Consider the following 22,659-nt stretch of genomic DNA (forward strand, 5'->3'; position numbering starts at 1 on the left):
TGTGCTTTAAGTCACTGGCTATCATTTAAAATCAACATATCTCCAAATAACTCATTTTCACGCAATTCTGTACAAACCACGTGTCCCTTCTTTACAAAAAAAAAAAATTCTTACTGCCTCCCTGCATCGTGTTAACATGTGTCTATATGCCGTATAATAACACACGCAGGCACGCAAGAGCACAGATATGTATCAATAATTCAGCTCGTGTGTAACAACAGCACGGCGGCTGAGGAAGGAGCAGCGGAGAGTTTGATTGGTCTGGTGAAAGCCCAACCCAGCAGATTCATTGGTGGAAATCATCTCCACACTCCCAACCACTAAACACTAAAATGACTCGGGTAAAATAATATCGCGGCACTCTGCACTCCTTTCAGCCTCGCGGCTCCTTCTCGCGCCCTGTAACTCCTGCGCTAAAAGGATAACTTTAAAGGAAACTCAACAGGAGCGACGGGGCGCTTCATCTCATACCAGATTGTCGTTGTTGTTCTTTTTTTGTGGGGGGAGATCCAACGAGGATAAAGTTGGAAGAACTTTTACGCAAGAAAAGGACTGATGTGCCTCAACTTCAGATAAATTTAGTTTGACGGCTTTTTTCAGCGGAGTCTGGTGAGATCCGAAGCGTTTGGCTCTTTAGTCGACTTTATTTTTTAAAAAAAAGTTTAATCCGAAAAAGTCATTCAGCTGGATTGTCTAACTTTGTGCATCACGGCTGGATTACCTGATTCCTGCCAACAGACTGTCACACATCGGCGATAGATTATTTAGGGGATTCATTCATTGATTTGAGATTATAGACTAAGGGCTCAGATAGTTTGTGGTGTTGATATATCGTGTGCAGTCGGGTGAAACTGTCCATCAAGTGTGCGACAGATAAGAGCGCCGATATAACACAAGTTCAGCACTGTGAGAGACGTTGTGCTTTTTTGCTGAAGCTAGTGAAAACAAAGAAACCCTGATGTTCCTCAGGCTGACACATCCTGTGCAGATGATCTAGCACAGTCATCAGACTTTATTGTTTCTATTAAGGTAGTGAGGCTTTTTTCACTCACACGTAGCGCGCACTCGCCTCCATCCTCTGCGCTCACACGGTGGACTCCTGACACCAGCCGCGTCTGGAGGAAAAAGAGACTGAAATCAAACCGTTTTTCTCCCAAAGAGTCCCACTTTTCTGATACAACCCAGTCAGGTGGCACTGACCCAAGCTGTTGTGATGCATATTCCCGTAGAGCCGCCCACCACCAGACGGTTCACGCCGCCCTCCACGTCCTTCCCCTGCAGCAAGATTGGAGACAGCAACGGGGCCATGGCCACCCCGGGGCCCCTCAGGACGAGACCGGACACCAGGAATGTGGTGGACGTCCTGGCGGACCACGCCGGCGAGCTGGTTCGGACCGACAGTCCCAACTTCCTCTGCTCCGTCCTGCCATCTCACTGGAGGTGCAACAAGACGCTCCCCGTGGCTTTCAAGGCAAGACGCATGGCTTCTAATTATCATTTATTATAGTTTTATTTTAATGACGCACACTGTGGTTTTTATAACTGCGGGGAATGCATGAGAAAAGACTTTAAAAACTAATTTAAGAGAGAGCAGAACGATTTTAACGGGGCAATTTAATTACATTTATTTAGAAATATGAGTGAGTCCTGCATGTTGTGCTTTTCTATTTCTGTATAATTCATTTTTGCAGGATATTAAATTATTATAAGTATAGATAGGCTGTGCTTTTATTGGCTTTAAACGGAACCATCCAGAATAAAAACATCCTACACTGGGCCAGAAATGATTACAGATAAGAGGTCGGAAATGAAAAGAAGTCTGAACAAAAAGATATGAACCCAAGTTTTTATTATTATACTCGTCGGTATTATAAATACTTTTAATTCTTTTTAAATATTTGTGGCTTGTGTCAATAGTAAGCCTTGCATCGTGGCTAAATAACAGTAATATCGCAGGTAATAGTTAAATATATGTTATATTAAAATGTCAGCAGTTTACATTTAACTGGTGTCTATTCTACCTAATGAAATCTCACAGCTTTACAATTTATGTGTTGATTTATTGTTGACATGGTGCTGAATTTGTGGAGATATTCCTCCTCATTATTATGGGATCCGGATGCGGTTTTTACGCGCAGCAGTGTGTACATTTTGGTTTGGTGACCCAGAGTGACCGCCGGCTTTCTTTTCTCCTGTTCTCCTGTGCGTGCAGGTTGTGGCTCTCGGTGATGTCCCCGACGGGACTCTGGTCACCGTGATGGCCGGGAACGACGAGAACTACTCGGCCGAGCTGAGGAACGCCTCAGCCGTGATGAAGAACCAGGTGGCCCGCTTCAACGACCTGCGCTTCGTGGGCAGGAGCGGACGCGGTGAGTTGAAATCCTCACTCTCTCTCTCACACACAAACACACACACACACACACACACACACACACACACACACACACAGAGGCCTGCACACATACAGTGAGAGAAGACTGCTTGTGATGACATTTGCAGCACCATTTGGAAACGCGCTCATAATAAAATAATGGATCATATTCCTGCCTCTAAGTAGAATAACGACTGACAACTGACAGCATGTTATTATTTTTAGTGAATGTGAACAATTATTAAACGTCTAGGTCACAAAATATGTTGCACAGGCGCACATAAAGGAAACGCTGACCCATTCAAATTCAGCTTTTAAAAAATATTTTTCACTCAAGTTCGGCCTGTTGTCCATTACAAAGAAAAGAAAAAAGAAAGAAAGAAACAGCAGATCTGGAAACATTTAGGTGTGGGTACAACGGGTGCCCACACTGCCAACTGACGTCCGCGGGTGTCATCCGAAACATCTGGCCTGCGTCACGGTGAGCAGTTGCGATGTGTGACTGTAATTTTCTTAATCCAAGGGAATACACATAATTATCCACGTGGTGTCTCAGTCTGAGGAGTGGATGAATAAACCACCTCGCGATTCATGTCCCGAGGCAATTAGTCAAACAACCCCCGCAACCTAAAAGCTTATAGGTTAATGCATAGTATTATGGGTATTGTGTTTAATTGCTGTTATAATAATGCAAAAAGGCTCACACGAACTGGCTTGGATGTCAATACAGAGGCCCGTTGAGGAAATCCTGAGCAAAAAATAATTGTTCACAAAAATCTCTCATCCTTCTCAGAACCTTTTCCGGCCTCCTGTCGGCCTTTAATATTTCCTTCTCATGATAGAAAAAAAAAAAAAAAAAAAAAAAATCTGTCAACAATGAATGGGGAAATGCGTCTCATCTCCAAATTAAAAAGTAGTCTAATACCTTTCATTTCTGTGGTCAATTACCCCAGCAGAGAATTCTTCCTTTTTCCTCCCACGCAGTCTCTTTTTAACAAGAGATGCCTTTCTCAGAGGCGGGGACGAGCACCGGACCCCGCTGCACGATGCACATGGGAGCAAGATCCTGCCTTGTTGAACAATAAACTATCGCTGTAAGCTCTTTCGGACAATCTGGAAGACATTCTCTCAATAATTTAAATCATACCCGCGGTCAGGCCATCAAAAGAGGTGGTCTCGGCCTCTTTTTTTTTTTTTTTTCATTAATTCAAAGACCAAAAAAAAGCCAGTGATGATTTGAAGTTGAACAAACGAGGTATTGTTGCAAACAGGGGTCATGTATAAAATATAAAATGACATTCTTCCATAAATCTCACCGACATGTTGCTGCGCTGCAGGAAAGAGCTTCACTCTGACCATCACGGTGTTCACCGGACCGCCACAAGTCGCCACCTACCACCGCGCCATCAAAGTCACAGTGGATGGACCCCGAGAACCGCGCAGTGAGTACACGCACGCACACACCTACGCGCACGCACACACACACACACACACACACACACACACACTCTCTCTCTCTCTCTTTCTCTCTCTCAGTATTGTTGTTAGTGCATTGCTTTGTGAATGTCGCAGTGCCACCCAGTCAGAAGCAGCTACTTCTGGTTGTGAAAGTGGTGGGTGTCAGTATCTCTACATGCTAAAACAACTGCATGACTCATATGCAGATGGACCGAGCATATCTAATAGTGTGTGGGTATAGGTATAAATCTGTTCACACGACCTCATGTGCAAAAAACTTGGTTTCCACTAGAATTATTTTGGGGTTAAGACTTGGTTTTGGGGTTAAGATTAGAATTAAGACTAGGCTGAGGTTGGGGTTAGGCATGTAGCGGTTATGGTAAGCCTCCAGAGAATGAATGTAGGGCAGTGCATTGTCCTCACAAGTATAGTAGCAGGTTTGAGTGTGTGTGTGTGTGTGTGTGTGTGTGTGTGCAGCAGGGGCACAGGGAAAGGCCCAGTCAGAGGAAACTGTAAAGCATATTAAGGCATAACCCAAGACCACTAAGAGGAGCTGAGTGAGTCTCCAAGCCGCAGGTGGCTCAGCTCAGTCGACCTCCCTCCCTCCCTCCTCTTCCTCCTCCTCACCCACCCCTCGCCCCTACCTTCCCCAGTGCTGGTCAGAAGGGCCCGTACCTGACCGACCACATAAGTGCCTCGTTGATTTAACACAGGGCAGACTCCGGCCACTGTTAGCCCTGGCAGGGAGGCCCAGGCGCGCTAAAGCTGTTAGCGCCGCCGTTCAGCCACAGCTACATCCTCATGTGGTTTAATGCTGCTGCTGTGAGGGATGGGGGCGAGTAGAGTTACTCAGATGAGTCAGGGGGTGAGGGCTGGTGCACGCATGTATGAATTTTTCTGTGAGCTCAAGGTAGGATAGACGAGATGGGTAGGATTTCATGATGTACCTTTGGAGGGATCGTGTTTTTAACGGTGGATAGCTGTGGCTTGTGTTCATGTCTGTGAAGGGGACAGGGTGGATTTAGCCCAGTCAAAACAGAGAACAGCAGGGAAGAGAGAGTGGTAGCAAGTGCCACATGAGGGGCACACAGAGAGGGGGCATCATAACCCCCACCTGCCAGGCTGAACACTATTTGCAGAGGCATTAAAGAGACTGCAAAAGAGGGAGGGACTAGATAATAATAAGCACTGTGTGTGTGTGTGTGTGTGTGTGTGTGTGTGGTGGTGGTGGTGGTGGGGGGTCTCCTGTCTGTCTGTCAACATGTCAGGGCTCCGGCTGAGCCGTCAGAGTGGCCGTGCTACTTTTACACTGGCGCTGGGTGCTATAAAGTGACACTGTTTAATATAGGGCGAGGGGAATTTAGAGCTCTGTTAAACTCTGTTACCCGGCGCTGAGAGGGAATTCACAGAACGACAGAAAATAAACTTCTGCAAAGGCAAAAAACAAAAAAATCTGAATATGATTTCAATATTGACTAACCAGAACCTCCTTCAGCTCAACCCACCCTGGAACCAGAGATCATTTGATTTGTGCAAATGTTTGAGATGGCTGAAATAGAGCTGATCTGAAATATGAAAACATCCAGTGAAAACAGACCAGGAAATTCAAACAGCTGATCACAGTTAATAGAAAAGAAATGCAGCACATTTATATTGTTGTTGTTGGTCATTATATATATATATATATCGGTCTTATATATTGTCATATCTGAGGCAGAGATGAGTCTGGTGTATTGAACGACTCAAAATAGAAATCAGTGGCTGGATGAGATAAAAGACCTCTCATAGTTGAACAAAAAGCACATTCTAGTTGTATAATATCAGTAATGCTCCGGCACAGTCAAAGCACAGGAACACACACTACCATTCAGACATTATTAGGGCCATAAAAATAATGAGATTCTTCTTTAACCACAAGGCACCACATTATATCGGCTGTACAACGTTTAGCGCCGAGGCAGAGAGGCGCTTTTGCCAACACATAAAACTAACAGCATTTTTTCATTACAAATCTCATCCTCACAGACGGCTATATATTCCAGCACTGCTTTGATCCTACTTTTTATCAATGCTGCACCATGTTGCTCGTACATTTCAGCTTTATCATTCATAGAGTGCGGACAGCCTGAAGCCAGACTTGGCCATGCTGCGCTCACCTGTCCGCAGGGCTGGCAGGCTGCAGGGCCAGCCTGCACATGGCTTTACAGGCTGTTTGCGCAGGGCCTGCATTTGCATGGCTGCCAGCCGAGCCGCAGCAGGAGTTGGCACAGCCGGGGAGGAGGTTTTTATTAATGTTTGCTGATATAGTTGGGAGAACCTGACAGACAGGACTGCAGCGGTGCCTCGCCTGCGGCAATGTAACAAAGAAACGCCATGCCTTCTGAAAACACATGATCAGTAAGTGTATAGACACACGGGCATAAATGTGTACGCTCATTTTTCTTTACATGCCCACATACACACAAACACACACAGACAGCATTCTGTCCCCGAACAGACAGTAGGCTAAACGTTCAGCTCAGTATTTTTGTCTGCTTTGCTGCTGATTTCCTCATCACACATCCGGCGTTCGTCATCAACCCCCCCCCCCCCCCCACTCCCCCAATCTATCCGTCATACTATATTATCAAACTTCTGCTGAGGCCAAACTGGAAACACAACTGTTGCAAAAGAAAAGTCTGCCTGCACTTCTGTCTGAGAAGCTGCTTTAACAACAACAAGAGAGAGCGTGCAGAGCTTAAAAAGAAGAAATGCACAAAAAGGAAAGCAGATGACCTAAGTGTGGAGACCCTCCCTTTCTGTCACAGCTACCACATGCCTCTGCATCACCTAATGCACCCTGCAGGGTTATTCTCACCAGTTAATACCACAACTATATTTTTGGTGTCCTTCTCACCGCCTCACTTATATATGACATCAGACGCTACTTATTTACCCACGGGGGAGGGGCCGTTTGTATTTCTGTATCTCTCGACCTGAAATGAATCAGTCCCCAGGAAGAAAAGATGAACTCAGCACAGGTCAGCCGCGTCAGAGAGATTAAAAAAGGGCCGGAAGTATTTGAGCTTGTGAAATTCAGAAATAATTGTCATCGGTGTGTGTCTTTTTTAAGGGCTGAAAAAAATGATTAGCTCGAGAGCATTTCCTTTTTCATTTTTTTAAGTTCATGAATCTTTAGGAAAAAATATATCAATTACAGATGCGTGGAAAAGATCCAAATATAGCATAAAAGAATTGAGAACGAGTGACTAAAGTTTCATGCATGACTGATTTTGAGATTGAAGTAAAAAAAAAAAAAATTGTGAAATCTGAGAAGATATTTAAAGCTGTTATCAGTGTGTGAAAATCAGCACTCAAAGGCCTGTGTGTTTGATGCTGAAGTCACAAGAGCTTTGACTCTTAATTAATTGCCAACTATTTTGATAATCGGTTAAGTTTAATTTTCAAGCAAAAATGTCAAACATTTGCGAGTTTCAGTTTCTTAAATGTGAGTATTTTCTGCTTTTCCTTTTCATGTATAGTTTTGTAGGGGTTTTGGACTGTTAGTTGGACCAAAGAAGCAATTTGATGAGCATTTTTCTTTTTCTTTTCTTTTTTACATTAATAGACTAAACCATTAGTTGAATAAAGATGCAGTTTGTAGTTTTGGGGAAGATATTTTAATCAGAAGAGAAACTGAATGATTTTTTTTTGTCTAAACAAACTAAATAAGCAAACTCTCTTTGTTTTCATGACTGAATAAAATGAGTAAACAAACTGATCTTAAAGGACAACACAATTTCATACTATTTTAGTTTGTTTAAATTTGACGGACCCTGCCAACTTTCTAGCTTCAAACAGAGTTGTTGGGACCTTATTTTCCACTGAGAACAGCTTGTTATGTTATGCAGTTATGGAAAAAATAAATATTTCTGAGTTTATATTATTACCTCGTTAATATTGTAAATATCAAAATTCAAAAGTGAGTTTGAATTTCTTCTCCAAAACTGCATAGAGCTCCTTTAACCCTGAAAATAATCAGATTAGATTTTCATTAATGAAAATAATGATAACAAAATTTACAGCTGAATCTGACTGAATAATCATATATCACTTTTTTTTTTTAACCCAGGTAGAATTAAATCAAACTGTCAGCGCACATGCAATACCTGCATACGTTCAGATAGAGCTCACACACCTTCCCACCCATGGGCCCACGCATCCGTCGAAATCACACAAGTGCTGTCGTGTTTTGTTGCCTCTGTTTACTCGGCTGGGTGTGTTCATCACACAACTCCAGGAGGAGAATGGTGGGCGTGGGGGTGGCAGAGTCGGGGCGGCTGTGGTGGGGGGGGGTGCGTGTTGGAGTTGGCGGGTTGATTCTATTTGCATTTGGCACACAGACTGTTCAAAGTATGCAAATAGACAAACAATGACATTTGCTGTGTTATTTTTCCTGTGATATTGCAGTCTCTCTGTAAAGTCAACAAAGAGATGAGCATGTGTGTTGTTGCGTTTGCTTGTGCGTGTGCTCGCTTCATACACCTGCCAGGTGCGTCCATCTTTTTAAGTCGGCCCCCGACGGGCCACGCCCATGCTCCACAAATCACATGAAAGGCTCGCCCTCGCTGCGAATTGCTCTCTCAAAGGCAACTTTGATGTCTGAAAATGGAGATGGGGTGTCTTTGAAAGAAAGGCCTACAGGTGTATCAGTGCCAGGGGAGGGGAAAAAACAGTGGCATGTCTGATGCTGGGTGCTTTCCTGACTTCTAATAGCTCGCTGTGACTCCCATATGTATAACCTAGAGACATAGTGGTTTACGAATGCACACCATCACACACACACACACACCCACGCACAACTCATGACTACCCAATTTATGATTTGGTAGAGAAGATATTCTGGTTTAATACCACTGACAGACAGATGGGAGCAGATAAAGACAAGATTTCATGACCTCTTAAGAAAACGACACGCTGTGGCGTCTGTAGCGACTGGCTGCCGTCGACTGTGGTGTTCCTCTTCCCTGGGGTCACTCAAGACGCGTCATACTTGGCCTCAGTGATTAGAAGTAGAGCAAATATTGGCCAACTGATAAATCCACTGGAATGCAGCAGTGCATACTGAATAGGTTTTGGACTGATTTCAGAGAGGGACTTGTGTGTCGGGACAAAACATTCTGAGGCTTGTGATGGGTGGCGCATGTCATGAGGACAGTTTCCTACAGAAGTCATGCAAGATGTCTGCGCATTAGAGACAGCCAATCACGCTCAATTATTAATTATTTTGTAAGACATTTTCATGAGTTTTAAAGTTAGATGTGGACGAGGTTGTCAGAGCCATTAAAAGCGTGATGGGACAGACATGAAAGCATCTGTAATATAATCAAATGTTGTTGTGGGAGAGTAAATAAAGGACTGAGATGGAAGCTCTTTGACCACTGTTGCCACCTTAACCACATCTAGAAGCTTTAAGGCCAACTCCCTTTGAGGGCTGCACGCACAAACACACACACACACACACACACACACACAAATGCACACACAGCTGCTGGTAATCCTACTTAGGCTTTTGTACTTAGGCTTTCCTGTGAAAGCGGAGCTAATTAGTTTAAATACCTCAACTAAACTGAGATGTAAACAAAGAAAATGTACCTATTAGTCTATTACTGGCACTTTTCTTCTTTCCTCACTGCCTCTGTTTGCTCTTCAACGTGCTGCAGCAGCGTCAATGCCTGAGTTTGTGCTGGAAACAGGAAAAAGAAGAACATTGTCTAACATTTTCAAACAGCGCGACGTCTCCTCCTTGGGCCAGTTGATGACTGTTGGAGACAAACACAATGGCCTCGGGGCGAGATGCCCTTTCGTTTTCCACTCAGACAAAATTTCCACCCCATATTTGCTGACGCCAGATAGAGCAGCAGGACGCACTAGCAACTACCGAATTATTTACAGAGGCCCCAGACAGCGCTTTTAATTCTCTTTGATGATGCAACTAGAGGACATTTTCTCAGAATTGCTGACAAGCTCAGCCAACCCCTCTCCACCTACTCTCCCTACACACTCCCTTCTAGACTCACCGGCCAAGCGTCTTTCCTGTTTACCTACCTATGAGGGGAAGTAAAATGCCCACTCTGTGTGTGCTCACTCTTCCTTATTTACACTGACCCATACGGGCGGGAGCCATTACAACCTTTCAGCTGTAATTCAATAAAAGTTCCGTTCTGCATTTAGAAAAATAAATGGCCCATGAGTGGAGGAATATTTTCTCCCCTGCTGCATTATGACAATAAACCGTTTTCTGTGTGTTGGGGCAGTTGGTGACGGGGGTGGAGTGGGGGGGGCAGGTTGTGGGAAGAAGGCACCTGCTGGTTACTGGAAAAGACGCTGTGTACCGCCGACCTGCGGTTTTGTTGGATATTTATTTCTTCTGGGTCTTGATGGTTAGGAACAGAGAGCAAATAATAGGTGTAGCAAGATCTTTCTTTTGCTTCCAAGTGCGGAGAAGGTTGTAATCCTCTGGGTAAACACAGAGGTAAAGCCTTGGCTCGTCAAAATAGGCTGAAAACATCTCAGAAAAGGAGAGGTCAACCTACTGCAGCAGTCCACTAACATGATAAATAAAGAGACAGGACTGAAAGTGAAATATATGCATGCCTACACAGTGGAAAATTCACACATATGACATTTCACACATTTACTGACCCACCTGGAATATGAATTGTCATTCTGTGGAACTGTGCATGTTTAGGGGCAAATGCACACTTGTTGCACATCTTTGTGTGTGACCTAGTATGCACGGAGGTGTGAACGCGAAGCCGTTTGACACATCTGCTGGCGTTGCATTGATGTATGTGACAGCGGCAGCTTGCTTTCCTTTCCCACAGCCTCACAAGGCCCCCACCTTTCCCCCAGCACCTCGCTGCTCAGAACAACCTGACTACCACGTACACACACACACAGGCACGCACAACAACCCCATTCACCATTAGAGCTAAAATAACACACTCAAAGCAGCTTATTGCTTTAATATGATCTGTCACCGGAGCCAAATAGGCCTTCTGTGCTCGGCAAGGCCAGAGCAGCAGCAGCAGCACTGGGAAATCTGCAAAGTTTGCAGGCAAGCAGCCAAAAAGGGCTGAAAAACAGCCCTGCTCATATCAACCCCAACACGCCTCAACTCCAGTGTAAAAAACAGTTACACACACACAAACACACACACAGAGTATGGAATGGTGGGACAAAAGAGGGATGATTGCTCTCAGCGTGCTATAGGCCTTGTTGTATTGTTGGAGAATCCGGGTGCATTGGGCCTTATTTTGTTACCCCTCCACTCAATCAGCCTGCCTCAACCTGCCTCGCTGTAGGGCTGTCCTTGTGTGGTACTGCTTCTGTTCCACACACACACACATACACAGACACACGCAAACAGCTTTATCCCCTTATCAGAAAAGGAAGGCTGCGCTCTTTGCTCAAACAGTCTCATGTAGCAACTTCCGCTGTGAGCAGCTTGTTTTCAGGCCTGCGAGGGGGATTTTCACACCGCTTATGTCCCCAGAGAGACGCTGAAGCATCTGCCTGAGGGACCAGACGATCCCCCCAGCTGTGGTCAGATAGGGTGAACTACACATATATAAGTGTGCCAAAACTTTTGCTGACCTCTTCCTCAGAGCTTAGATGAAATTCACAAAGCCCCCCTCGCCACTGGATTTTATGCCGTCATGTTTGTGACAGAGACTTCAACTCACACTTAGATTATCTCCCAAGAAATAAATAGTCAGTGCATTCAATCCATGGTAATGATAGAGTTATACAACTTAATGTATTCATTCTGAAACTGTTACAAGAGTGTTATGTAAATTAATTTAAAGCAGTGTAATGTCTGCGTGCAGCTAGTGTCGACTCATTTAGGCCCAGACGAGACAGCCACAATCACCAGCCAAGGGTAAAACCCACATCCTTCGGGGTCAGCCTCAAAACAAGATCTTTGATTTGTCCCCACTGTCAATACCTAACGGTGTGATTGGTGGCCTTGGCAAACACAGTGCCAAGTAGCACTGCTGCAGAGATGCTTTTTGAGCTGCGTTGTGATGCCGGTAATAGAACTAAAAGGGAAGTATAAGAAAGAGCAGTGGAAAGAAGCAGGGTGGGGACGAAAACGTATGGGGGTTCAGGTCTGCTAGAGAGGAGGAAGAGGAAGACAGGTGTACAAGGCTTTGCTCAACAGATGTTGAAACGTCCCCAGTGTCTGCTGAGGGCAAACGGAAGTTTGCTCGCAGGCAAGTAGGCCTCGCTGCGACATGTGTTCAACTGTCGCCCCACATCTCACTGCAGGGTTCAAAAGTTGGATAAGGATGCTGCTCTTGTGTCTTTCTCACACTCAACTTTCACTATGTTTAATCATGAAGCATGAGCTTACCTTAGCAAAGAGCAAAGCTAGATCTATTTTAAGTTGTGTTACTACTCATTTGAACATCATCTATGTCATCAACACAAAACACCTCTGTTATAAGATGGAATCACAGTAATGTTCATATGAGAATCACACAAGCTTCTTACATTTTTGTGTAATCCTATAGCATACTTACATAGACTTTACAGTCCAGACATAGTTTTTAGTGTGATACCTGCACTCCAAATCAATCCTAGCCTGTTATCAGGGGCCTATCAAGTCCATTTATACGTCGAATACAAATATTTACACTTCAAATATATTCAGTGCAGACTTGGGCCGGGGCCAAAGCACGTATTGCCCTTTGCCGTCCAGATAGAGTTTCACTTTGCCTCTGAAAAGCGCCCAGCCCTTGAAAAAGAGCTTGTGTTTAATGTGTCTCCTTTTGGACGGGAACATATGTTTCTTTCTTTCAATGGAGACAGGGACAGACATACAGAGCGAAAGAGAGGAGAAGTGAAAAAGAGAAAAAGTGGGGGATGAAGGAAGGAAACAGGTCATATTGGGTGATCATTCAGCTGTGGTGTCGGTGTTTAAGGCCTGGCTGTCACCTCACTGAGCAAACACTGTCTCTGTGTTGAGCAGATATAGGCTTTGTGCAGGCAAGGCTGGGCAAAACTCGGAGGCGTTTGCTGTTCTTAGAGCATCAGGTGCAACCTCATGAGAAGTAACTTCACACTTTTCACATCGCTTAAAGCTTGAACCTGTCTCCACGGCTTTATAGCACGAGGGCAAAAGAGCAAGGCAATATCTCAGGTTATTCTGGAGCTATCAGGAAATAAAAAGACACATACACACACACACACACACATACATGCATGCACAAAACAAAGCAAGGCTGAGAGCGGCACACCCATGTCTTCAAAACAAAGCCATCGTCTTTCAGTACATCGTTAATACCAGACATTTTATATCATGCATTTTATTTGTTCTTCATAGACTTCCATAATGCTTTCAGATGATTCAACCGCCACTCTGAGAGGAGGCTAGTAAATCTACAGCCCTTAGCATCCATTTCGGATCTGGGTGCGTATTGAGCGCTGCTGTTTAGGCCTCATGTGTGCATTGGCCCCCATCTCCCAGCTCTATCTTGTGGTTATGATATCATAGAGAGAAAAACAACGGCATTCTCTCCTAAGTGCACCCTGACACATTAAATATTCATCCGACCACAGAAACCCCTCTGAAATGGGGCCGGTGTGGAGTGCCGGCACCCCTCTGGCCCCCGGCACTGTAGAGTAGAAGTCAAATGTTGGCGGTCGGAGCAGACACACTGTGGCTACAGGCCGGGTCAACTGGCCAAAGAGAGCGCATTAACACAAGGTTTAACTGGAAGATACAGGTCGAGTCTCTAGTGTGTTCTAGCAGAGAGTTTTTAAAACTTTTCTGCGGTGAGTGATGTTGTTTTCTTCCAGAAGTTATCAGTTTAAAGGAGGGATTTTACATAATTCATTTTTTTAAATCACACGTTAATGAAAAACAAACATTTTAACTCAGAATCAGTCAACCCTGTATGAAATGAATGAAATTGAGATAACAACTGTATGTTTTATGAGGAAAAAGGAAAAATAATCTTGCAAAATGCACATAGATGCAAATTGAAAGCAAAAAAGTTTGCTTCCTTAGTAGTTACAGTCCAAACAATCTGTCTTAAAAAGGATGACAGGAAGTATGTCTGCGTGTGCTGCCCTCCTGATTTGCTTATTTTAAGTATCCAAGAGACAAAGGCAGAGAGAAAAACAGAGGAGAAAGCAAAAAGAAAGTTTTGGGCCGCCTCCCCGTTGATTAGTGGTGTTAACAGCAACTGTAGGCCCCGGGTTAATAAGCTCCAGGCCTCGTTTTAATGAAGCTCTCCCAAAAAATCACCCTCTCACAGCCCACTAAAGCCCCTACTGGAAGCTCCAAACAGTGTGTCGCCAAACGCAGCGTGTCCCTGCCAACTGGAACTGGGCCAAGGGATCCGCAGCTCGGCTCAAGAAGCGTGTGTTTGTGGGCGGCTGAATGATCACTTTCATCCCTAAAGAGCCGGCCAATTCAACCTAGACCACCATTGGCCACAGAAAAACTGACCAATTATCATTTTTTTCCCCCTGCTCGTCTGTCTTTTTTTCCAACCAGAGAGCGACGGGATGTATCATTTCCCTGACCTCAGCCGTTTGAGGTGGTGTAAATCTCTTAATAACTACACAAGGACACATATAGCGGCTATATTTGGAGGGCTGCTTCCCCTGGCCGCCCCTGCTCTGGCCTGGAACAGACAGTAGCCACAGTGTCTATGTGGGTGATGGAGCCCGGACCTGGCGTTGTGTGTGTGTGTGTGTGAGTGTGAGTGAGAGTGAGAGAGAGGAGGATAGAGTGAGAACGTAGGCCTTCATTCCTTCCATCACAGTTTAAAGAGTGTGAGTGTGAATAAAAACGATATCAGAGAGTGAGTGTGTGGGTATGTTTCTGAGTAACGGCACGGAGCAAATTGGTGGGCCAGAGGGTGGAATCACACACACACACACACGCACACACACACACACACACAAACACACACTGTTCCTTTCCTTTGGCGTCCAACGTCCTAATGCTCTGGAAAACAAACAGCTGGAGAGCAGCAACAGAACTGCTGTCTCTGCTCAGACAGATTAGTCATGACTGAGTCTTTCTCTTTCTCACACACGTAAAGTGCAACGTAACTGCTGATCAGCGGGTGTGAGTAAAAAAAAGAGTACAGCACGGACAGCGCGGATTTTGATTTCAGTGCCTGTCTGCGTTCAGGCATCATGTCTGTGCATCAATCTACGCCTTTCTGTGTCTGCATGCATGTGTGTTGGGGGCCGTCAATGTTAGATATTTCTATATAGTTCGTAAAGAGAGGATGGAGGGGAGGCAGTGGGCACAAACAAATGGACAGAGCGGTAAACGAGAGGAAACTTTACCCATGGGTCAGCCTCCGAGGGAAGATATATTGCCCATGGGTCAGTGGAGAGAAAGGACGGGCAAAATCCATATTGGTCCGTCTGCCTTGCCCCCTTTATATAGTGATAAAATATTCAAATCCAGCCATTACTTCACATTAGGCTACTCTGTAGAGATGCCAGGGAGAAAACCACAGAATGTATACATGCTGGTTCACACACAGTTTTGGTGCATTGATAGTTACATTAAAATCTCTTCCTCCCATTAGAGGCATAGCCCTCATCCGGACTCACGTCTGACATTTAAGGTGTGTTCGCATGTAGAGCGTGTGTGTATGTGAACATGTGTATTTGTACACGTCTGCGCATGTGTGTGTCTACATAAAAGGCATGATCAGAGGCTTTTTTTTCCCCTGACCATCTCCCTGAATGGGACATCAAAGTGATAGGGGCGCTAAGTGTGTTGGTTAGTTCTCCGGGTCTGGATAAAAGAGATGCAGCAGATACACTTCACTTAGTTTATTCTCACCCCCCGCCCACACACACATATGCACACACTCAGATCTAAAAAAGTTCTCTTTCTTTCTTTCTTTCTCTTTCTGTCCTTTTTTATCCGTTATGTTCAAAACCGATGACTACACGGTCTGGTAGCCCTGTCTGGGTGTTTCCTTCTGACTAAGTGCTGTTAGTCAGACCTGAGTGTGTGTGTGTGTGTGTGTGTTTGTGAGTGGGTTGGTTATTGGGGGTAGATCTACTCACTATTTCTCGTTTTTAAAGCAAGGTAAGCAAAGATAACTTAATCAGCTCGTAGACATGTCTAATCTAACAGGTCATAGTTTTATTTCTTAGACTTTCGGTTCAGGGAGAGCAGCATTCCTCAAGTAATCATTTCCAACCACTACTGTTATCAGTCTTATCTGTGGATGACGCGGCAGCAGGTGCAGCTTGGGTAACACTTAGTGTCTAGCCAATGTATTTCAAGGTCTGCTAACATTCAAAAAATATTTTTGTATTTGGAAGCTGAAAAACACTGTGACGGTGTCTCTCTTTCCCCCGCCTTATATAATTTCATCCTGTGTGAGTGTGTGTGAAGTACAATGACCTTCACAGTCCAAGTCAATTTTACACTTATTACAGTTAAACAGGCAAAAAGAAGATCTTTGCCAGAGCATGTCAATGTGCCCAGCTCCATTAAAAAATCGGGGAGTAGGAAAGGTTTTCCAACAGGACTCTTGTTATTGTTTTTGCTATTTTTGTACAACTCTGGAAACATCAAGTGCCATTTTCCTGGTTGTGTAGGTGGTAAACTGGCAAGTCCTTGATTCCTCTCTTACCCGTCCTCTTTCTGTCACTGTTTCAGGGCACAGAGTGAAGTTAGAAGACCCGCAGAAGATGCAGTTCTCGGACAGGCTGTCAGAGATCGAGCGCTACCAGCGGAGTATGCGAATAGGCCCGGTGAACAATAATCCTCGCCCCATCCACCAATCCCACCTCAGTACCACACAAGGTGAGGACCACTGATAACCACAGGCAACCAAAATCACCAGCACTGCGCTAAAATCAGATCACATTAACGGCCATTACTTAGGAGTAAATAACTCCTTTAATAAAACAACCTTTTCAATTTTATTAGGCCAAAGGGTAAGTAATCTGTAATACAAATCTGCGATACATCAACACAGTACATCCTGTTCACCCGGCATTAAACTACGCCAAGAGCACTTCATGTGCGTTTCCTCCACAGGGGGCTTGCGACTTCTCTTCCACTGATCTGGGAGCTCTTATATGTGTTGGCCGTCCGAGTGGAAGCTCGTGTCAGCTCTGTCCCCGGATGCCCTGCGTTGGTGGGTCCGGGCCCCACAGTGCGCAGGGTTGAGTCTGTGGCCAGGTGGCATGGTGGGCGCTGCCAGCCAAGCTTGGCCTGGGTGCTGAAGCTGGCCTCTGCACACTACAGCCTCAGGAATGTAGCAGCCGCCCGCTACCTTGGCAATCACGTCACACTCAGACTGGTCGAATGTGCAGGGGCCGGGGGGTGGGGGGGTGAGAGTCAGACTGAGGTGGTGCGATGGAGGGGAGGGGTTGTTTCATGCGGACAGCTGCGTGGGTGATGGTCAGAATGAGGATGAGTGTTCACTCTCCGTCATATGTCAGAGCCTTTTTAACAGGATGCCATGTCTGGACGCATGCAGACTAAACACACACACACACACACACACACACACACACACACACACACACACACTCCTTGGTTCTCATACTAGCTAATGAACCTCATTATCTTTGTATCAGCATGCTGCTGTGTACAGGAGGGCTTGTTTGGGACCTGTGGGTGGACCTCTATCAGCCATGCACTGGTGTTTGGCCTTGTGTTCATCTTAGCCAGCAGTGAGTCACCAGTATGGGCCTATATAACAGCTGACTGCGGAGAACACATGTCGTTACTTACTGTTGATATTGATTTTGTTCCCTCACACAGGCTGTACCCAGGAGAAAACATGTCAGCCATTTTAGAAACACCAAGCTGAAAATAAACGCTGTGAAGCTTCAACACAATACGGCCAGTGTGATGATAATTTTCTGACGACTTAGAGGTTGGCGTGAGCTCTGCAGGTTGTCTGCCAATAAAAAGCCCCCTGCAGCTAAGCTTATACTGGGAGCTTTAAGTTTCTGAGGGCAGACTCGAATACGAGGGGGGGCTCCCGGTCGGCAGAGAGAGGTGTATAGACTTGGTCCAGACAGCAGGCGAAGAACCACTCTTTGCTCTGCTCTCGTCTGCCTTGCGCAGGATTAGGGCAGGAATTAGAGTGTCAGAGGCTTGTCAGGCTTCAAAGAGCTGCGATGTTGCAACACACACATGTACAGTACATACAATGTGAGCAGACACAACACATTAACAGCAGTTGGAGCTATCAGACGCAGTTAAAGGCCTTGAGCTTCACGTTGCAGCTGCCAGTGAGTGTAGGCCGTCTTTAAAAAGTGTGTGTGTGTGTGTGAGGCAGACGAGGGGAAGGGTTGTAAAAACCACACACCTTAATCTGTGGTATTAGCGTCATGACGGCACACCGCAGGGCAAGAGTGGTAAAATAATTAAATAACAGAGCCCTTCTCCCTCCCTCCGTCTATCTGTTGGAGCGTCTGAGCAGCAGACTGGAAATGTATGTCGCGCTCCTGTTATGTGTAGGGAATCATGCACAGACAACAACAGTACAGCATTACAAGCAAAGCTCAAACAAAAATAGACTTCTTGTAATAAATCCCATTCAGAGACACAGGGAAGTGTTTACATATCAACAGCACACACGTCTCTGCTTTTGGCAGCCCTGCCAGACTCTGTTGTATTTTGCAGATACTTTAAATCCCGGGGCCTGTTTGTTTGAGAATTGCCGGGTGATAGATCGCCCATCAACACGTTATAATTAAATGGATTCCCATCTCACTGTTACAAAAGATGTTTTCCATTATCCCGGCGGCTGGAACCTCGCGTTTTCCCCTTGAAGACGACTAAATAAGAAAATACAGTGTCATCTCCTCCTAAAGCCTCCTTGCTTCATTTTGTTGTCTGAGCTATGAAATACTGTCTCGGTTTTCTTGTCAACAGGACGTGTCTCCAGACATCTGCTCAATGCTACCCTGGATTCTTAAATCATTCTCACACATACACACACAGCAGATTGCACCATAGGCACATTGAGAATACAAAACACACACATACACAATTCTGTGCTTGTGTTGCAAGTTCTCTGTTAGTGCCCCAGACAGACAGGGTAATTAAGAGCTCATTACAGTGCATGCAGTGACAGGACTCCTGCTCGCTGGCAGACGCTGCATTCGCTGCTTGTTTTTGTTCTTCTGTGGCCACAGGTAAGCCTGCTAGACATGTGGAATGATTCTCAGCTAGGGCGGAGGGAGGGAGGGAGGGAGGGAGTGCGTGTGCGTGTGTGTGTGTGTGGTTGAGAATGCGTGGTTCAACCAGTGCAGTCGGGAAAATCTGACACTCAGACAATCTAGTACTAAATTGTTATTCTGGTTTTTTAAAACCTCAAGGGAGGTACATGTGTATACTATACTGTATGTGTCTGTGGGTGGCAGTTTTTTTTTCTTCCTCTGATACAACATGTCGGTCACTCTCAAACACCTAACCATGACATTGCATTTATAATACGCACAGGTCTTTCCACTCATAAGAAAAGCAAACAGATGATAGAAAATTAGATTTTCCTCGAAGAGCAAGGTAGAAAACAGATTCCAGTTTTACCTTGTTCCATTTTAAATGCAGACAAAACTGAACAAGCCCCTGGCACAGCCTCTGACAGACGGCCGAGACGAAAGCGGCTCTTTTAACTTAAATGTGTTTTAACAGCAAGAGAGGGGGGAGAAAAAAAGGCATTCAGCAGCAATTTAATCATCCAACAAAAAAAGTCCTGGCACTTTTGAGGTGGTATCATTTAACATGTTATTTGTTCCAACACCTGTGTGTTCCTCTCTGAAGATGAATATCAGATACTAGCATAACGTTCCGCCATCAAGTCAAGTGCTCAGCGCTTTGATGAGGGCCCAACAGTGTGTGTGTGTGTCTGCACAAGTGTGTGTGCTTGTCTGAATGTCTGATCCATGTGTTGATGTTATTAAAAATGTCAGTAGGATCTTGGAGACATAATATATTACACTCTTCTTTTTTAAATGTACTCAGCATTCATGCTGCAACTTCTAATTCAAAATAAGAAAGATTTTCTATTAGTGACACGAATGTTGCTACTTCCTCCTGCACAACTGGCACACATCTGCTGCAGCTGTGCTTTGGCCCTCTTGTTCAGTATGTTCAGGCTGTGGCCTCTGGACCGGACCTAGCTTGAGAAAGTCCTGTTTGATGGAGCCCGACACAGCTATGCCCCTCCCGCCTTGTCCACAGTGACCACACTGTTTACTCCACATAAACAAGCTGGCCGACCCCCCAGGTTCGAGGCGGCACTCTGCTACCGCCGCGGCTGAGAGGCTCACACTAATTCACACATCCAGAATGACATGATCAGCCAATTAGAAGCGAGAGCGGGACAGGAAATTAGCACCGTCAGGTAGCTGCGGTGTGGACTTTTGAGTATAGCCGTCACGCTAGTTGGGTTTCATGCTGATTTCTGCCAAACCCAAGCAGGAAGCTGGCCCTCTGAGGCCAATACAACCAAAACGAGCAGGAATTTGGACCAGTCCTTTAGACACTCTGTTTTACTTATGCACTTCACTATTTACATAATATGTCAATGGCCACCACGGAGTTTATTTGTTATGGTGCCTGAAAGCTTCACTTGTGGTTACTCTCTTTTTGTGACCCTGAGATGAATAATTCAAACTGAAAATGTTTTTGTTCTTAAACAAAAAAAAAGAATCTTTTGAAGCCACCTCCTTGGTGAAAAAAAAGGAAAAAGAGAAGTGAGAGCAAGTTCTTTTTCACCAGACTCAACTGTTTGTGTAAGTTATAATTTCACATCAGAGTCAGGCTGAGTTTTACATTTCAGCAATTACAGAAACTACATGTGTGCCATGAACAGTCTCTATTGAGTCTGGGGAGAGGGCGAGGGCGGGAGGACGATGAGCTCTCAAAGAGAACATAGGATTTTTCAGACCATGTGTTTGTTTTTGCTCACGTTATAAGTGAGGGCTCAAAAGACATATCAAATGTCCCACATAGCTGAGCCAAGGCCGTGTTCCTCCCCTCTATAACACGCTCTCTTTTTCTCTCCTTCCCTCGCTGGCGTCTTTCTTTCTCTCTTGCTTGCTCTCTCACATTCTCTCCCCGTTGCGACGCCTAAGGCCTAAGCGAAACAGGAAGCCAGCACAAGGACCGGCATTCACTGTGTCTCAATGACACGCTTCATTACGGCAGGCGCATTACATGTCTCAGAGGCGTTGCTGGATCCGGAGTCACGAGGATGGATGCCATTTTGGCTCAGAAGTCTTCTCAGCAACCCCTTTCATCTACACATGCACTTCAAAAGCAGCGCATGTGTTTATTTGTGTCCTCCCCAAAACTACACTGGCACCACCCCAATGCTCTTTATTAGTGACGCAGTCGCCACTTCTTCCCGTTGCAGCCCCCGCCTCTCCTACTCCTCAGCTGCGTCCAGGGGGTTGGTCCTCTTATTAACAGGGGTAATCTGTGCCTCTGGTATTGACGTTGTCTGCTGGCCAATCAAAATATTTGAAGGAAATGTTTATTTTCTTGAGCGAATCGCACCAGCTGCTTGGAAGCCTTTCTGAATAAGGCCATTTATGCGTAAGAATTTGCCATTGTGAGGCATAGTGCAGGACCTCTCGGTGACTGAGTGCTGATCTGGGCCTTTGCAAAGGAAGTGGAGGAGCTCCAGGGGAAGCACAGATCTTACACATGCTGAGCCCAGTGTGGCTATAGGTACCACACAGCCCCCTCCCCTCTGGTTCTGGCATCCGCCTAAGTCCTAATTGCCACTACAGGAGGTGAGGAGTTTACTATATTGCGGTATCTCAACAGCGGAGTGCAGAGTCATAGTGATACCACATGTCTGACTGCTGCTGCCATTAAAAGTAGAACTATATGCAGGTTTCTGTCTTGATAATGAAAATATTTATGAATGTTTGATAAAAAAGTAATAAAAAATGTAACACTGTTCACTGTTCAAGACTTCTGGACAACCAATGTGCTGAGGCTGCCCACGTCCACAGAGCTCCGTGCAAGTTGTCTTGTAACAACTGCACCGTCTCAGACCAAGAGCAAACAGCCCCCGTTTGTGTCACCCCTCCTGCGGTGTGGCCGTTGAGTGTGAAGCAGGGTCCCACGCGTTGGGCCAGCAGGTCCTCGACCCTCCTTCGCTTCCTGACAGGCTAGCGAGTGTCCTGCTACTTCGCAGGTCTCCGCTGGCCCTCCGAAGTCTCGCCTGAAAAGACCCAAAAATATCTCCGTGCACCCATCAAGCATGTTTTTCCAAGCCTGCTCTCACTCTGGTGAGAAAACCACCCCTCCCTCTTCCCAGTCTTCGCTGCTCAGTCAGCAGAGGCCAACCTGTGACAGGAAGACACATCTCCAAACTGCCATATGTCAAGGCAATTTTTGACAAGTCTGTCATGAAAAGTTTTCAGGGTCTTGCTCTAGGTTTCAACCCTCATGAATTGACTTTCTTGCCCTGTACACATATACAACCCACACATTTCTCTGCTTATCATTAAAGTTTTACATTCCTGCGCAAGCACATTTCCTCTACTGACTTATTTATAATAATTCTCATGTTAACCCATTGTTCATATTGTGTGTTACAACAGCCCTGTGGCAAGAGCAAATGGACACCCCCGCTCTGAAGACATGCAAGGTGGAGGAGGACCTGAGACCATGGCCAGGTGAGACACTGAAATGCTTGTCTTGATGTGAATTTGGGGAAAATGCATCTACATGCATATCTGTGTTAATGAGAAAATTGTTGTCAAGGGTGTTTGGTAGTTGCTGAGACATAATCATAATGCGTGGGCCAATC

General features: G+C 45.4%; 1 protein-coding gene across 1 annotated transcript in view; it reads left to right on the plus strand.

Annotated features, from left to right (window-relative positions):
- Positions 1-351: 351 nt before the first annotated feature.
- Positions 352-22,659, plus strand: part of runx3 (RUNX family transcription factor 3) — a 29,879-nt gene continuing 7,571 nt past the window's right edge. Inside the window, exons 1-5 of the mRNA XM_073484275.1 lie at positions 352-1,471; positions 2,213-2,369; positions 3,709-3,813; positions 16,524-16,670; positions 22,451-22,525. Of these exons, the coding sequence (XP_073340376.1) occupies positions 1,214-1,471; positions 2,213-2,369; positions 3,709-3,813; positions 16,524-16,670; positions 22,451-22,525 (742 nt within the window). The 5' untranslated portion in view covers positions 352-1,213. The remainder of the gene's footprint in view (positions 1,472-2,212; positions 2,370-3,708; positions 3,814-16,523; positions 16,671-22,450; positions 22,526-22,659) is intronic.

The sequence above is a fragment of the Pagrus major genome, chromosome 16 (assembly GCF_040436345.1).
Source record: "Pagrus major chromosome 16, Pma_NU_1.0".
Lineage (NCBI taxonomy): Eukaryota > Metazoa > Chordata > Actinopteri > Spariformes > Sparidae > Pagrus > Pagrus major.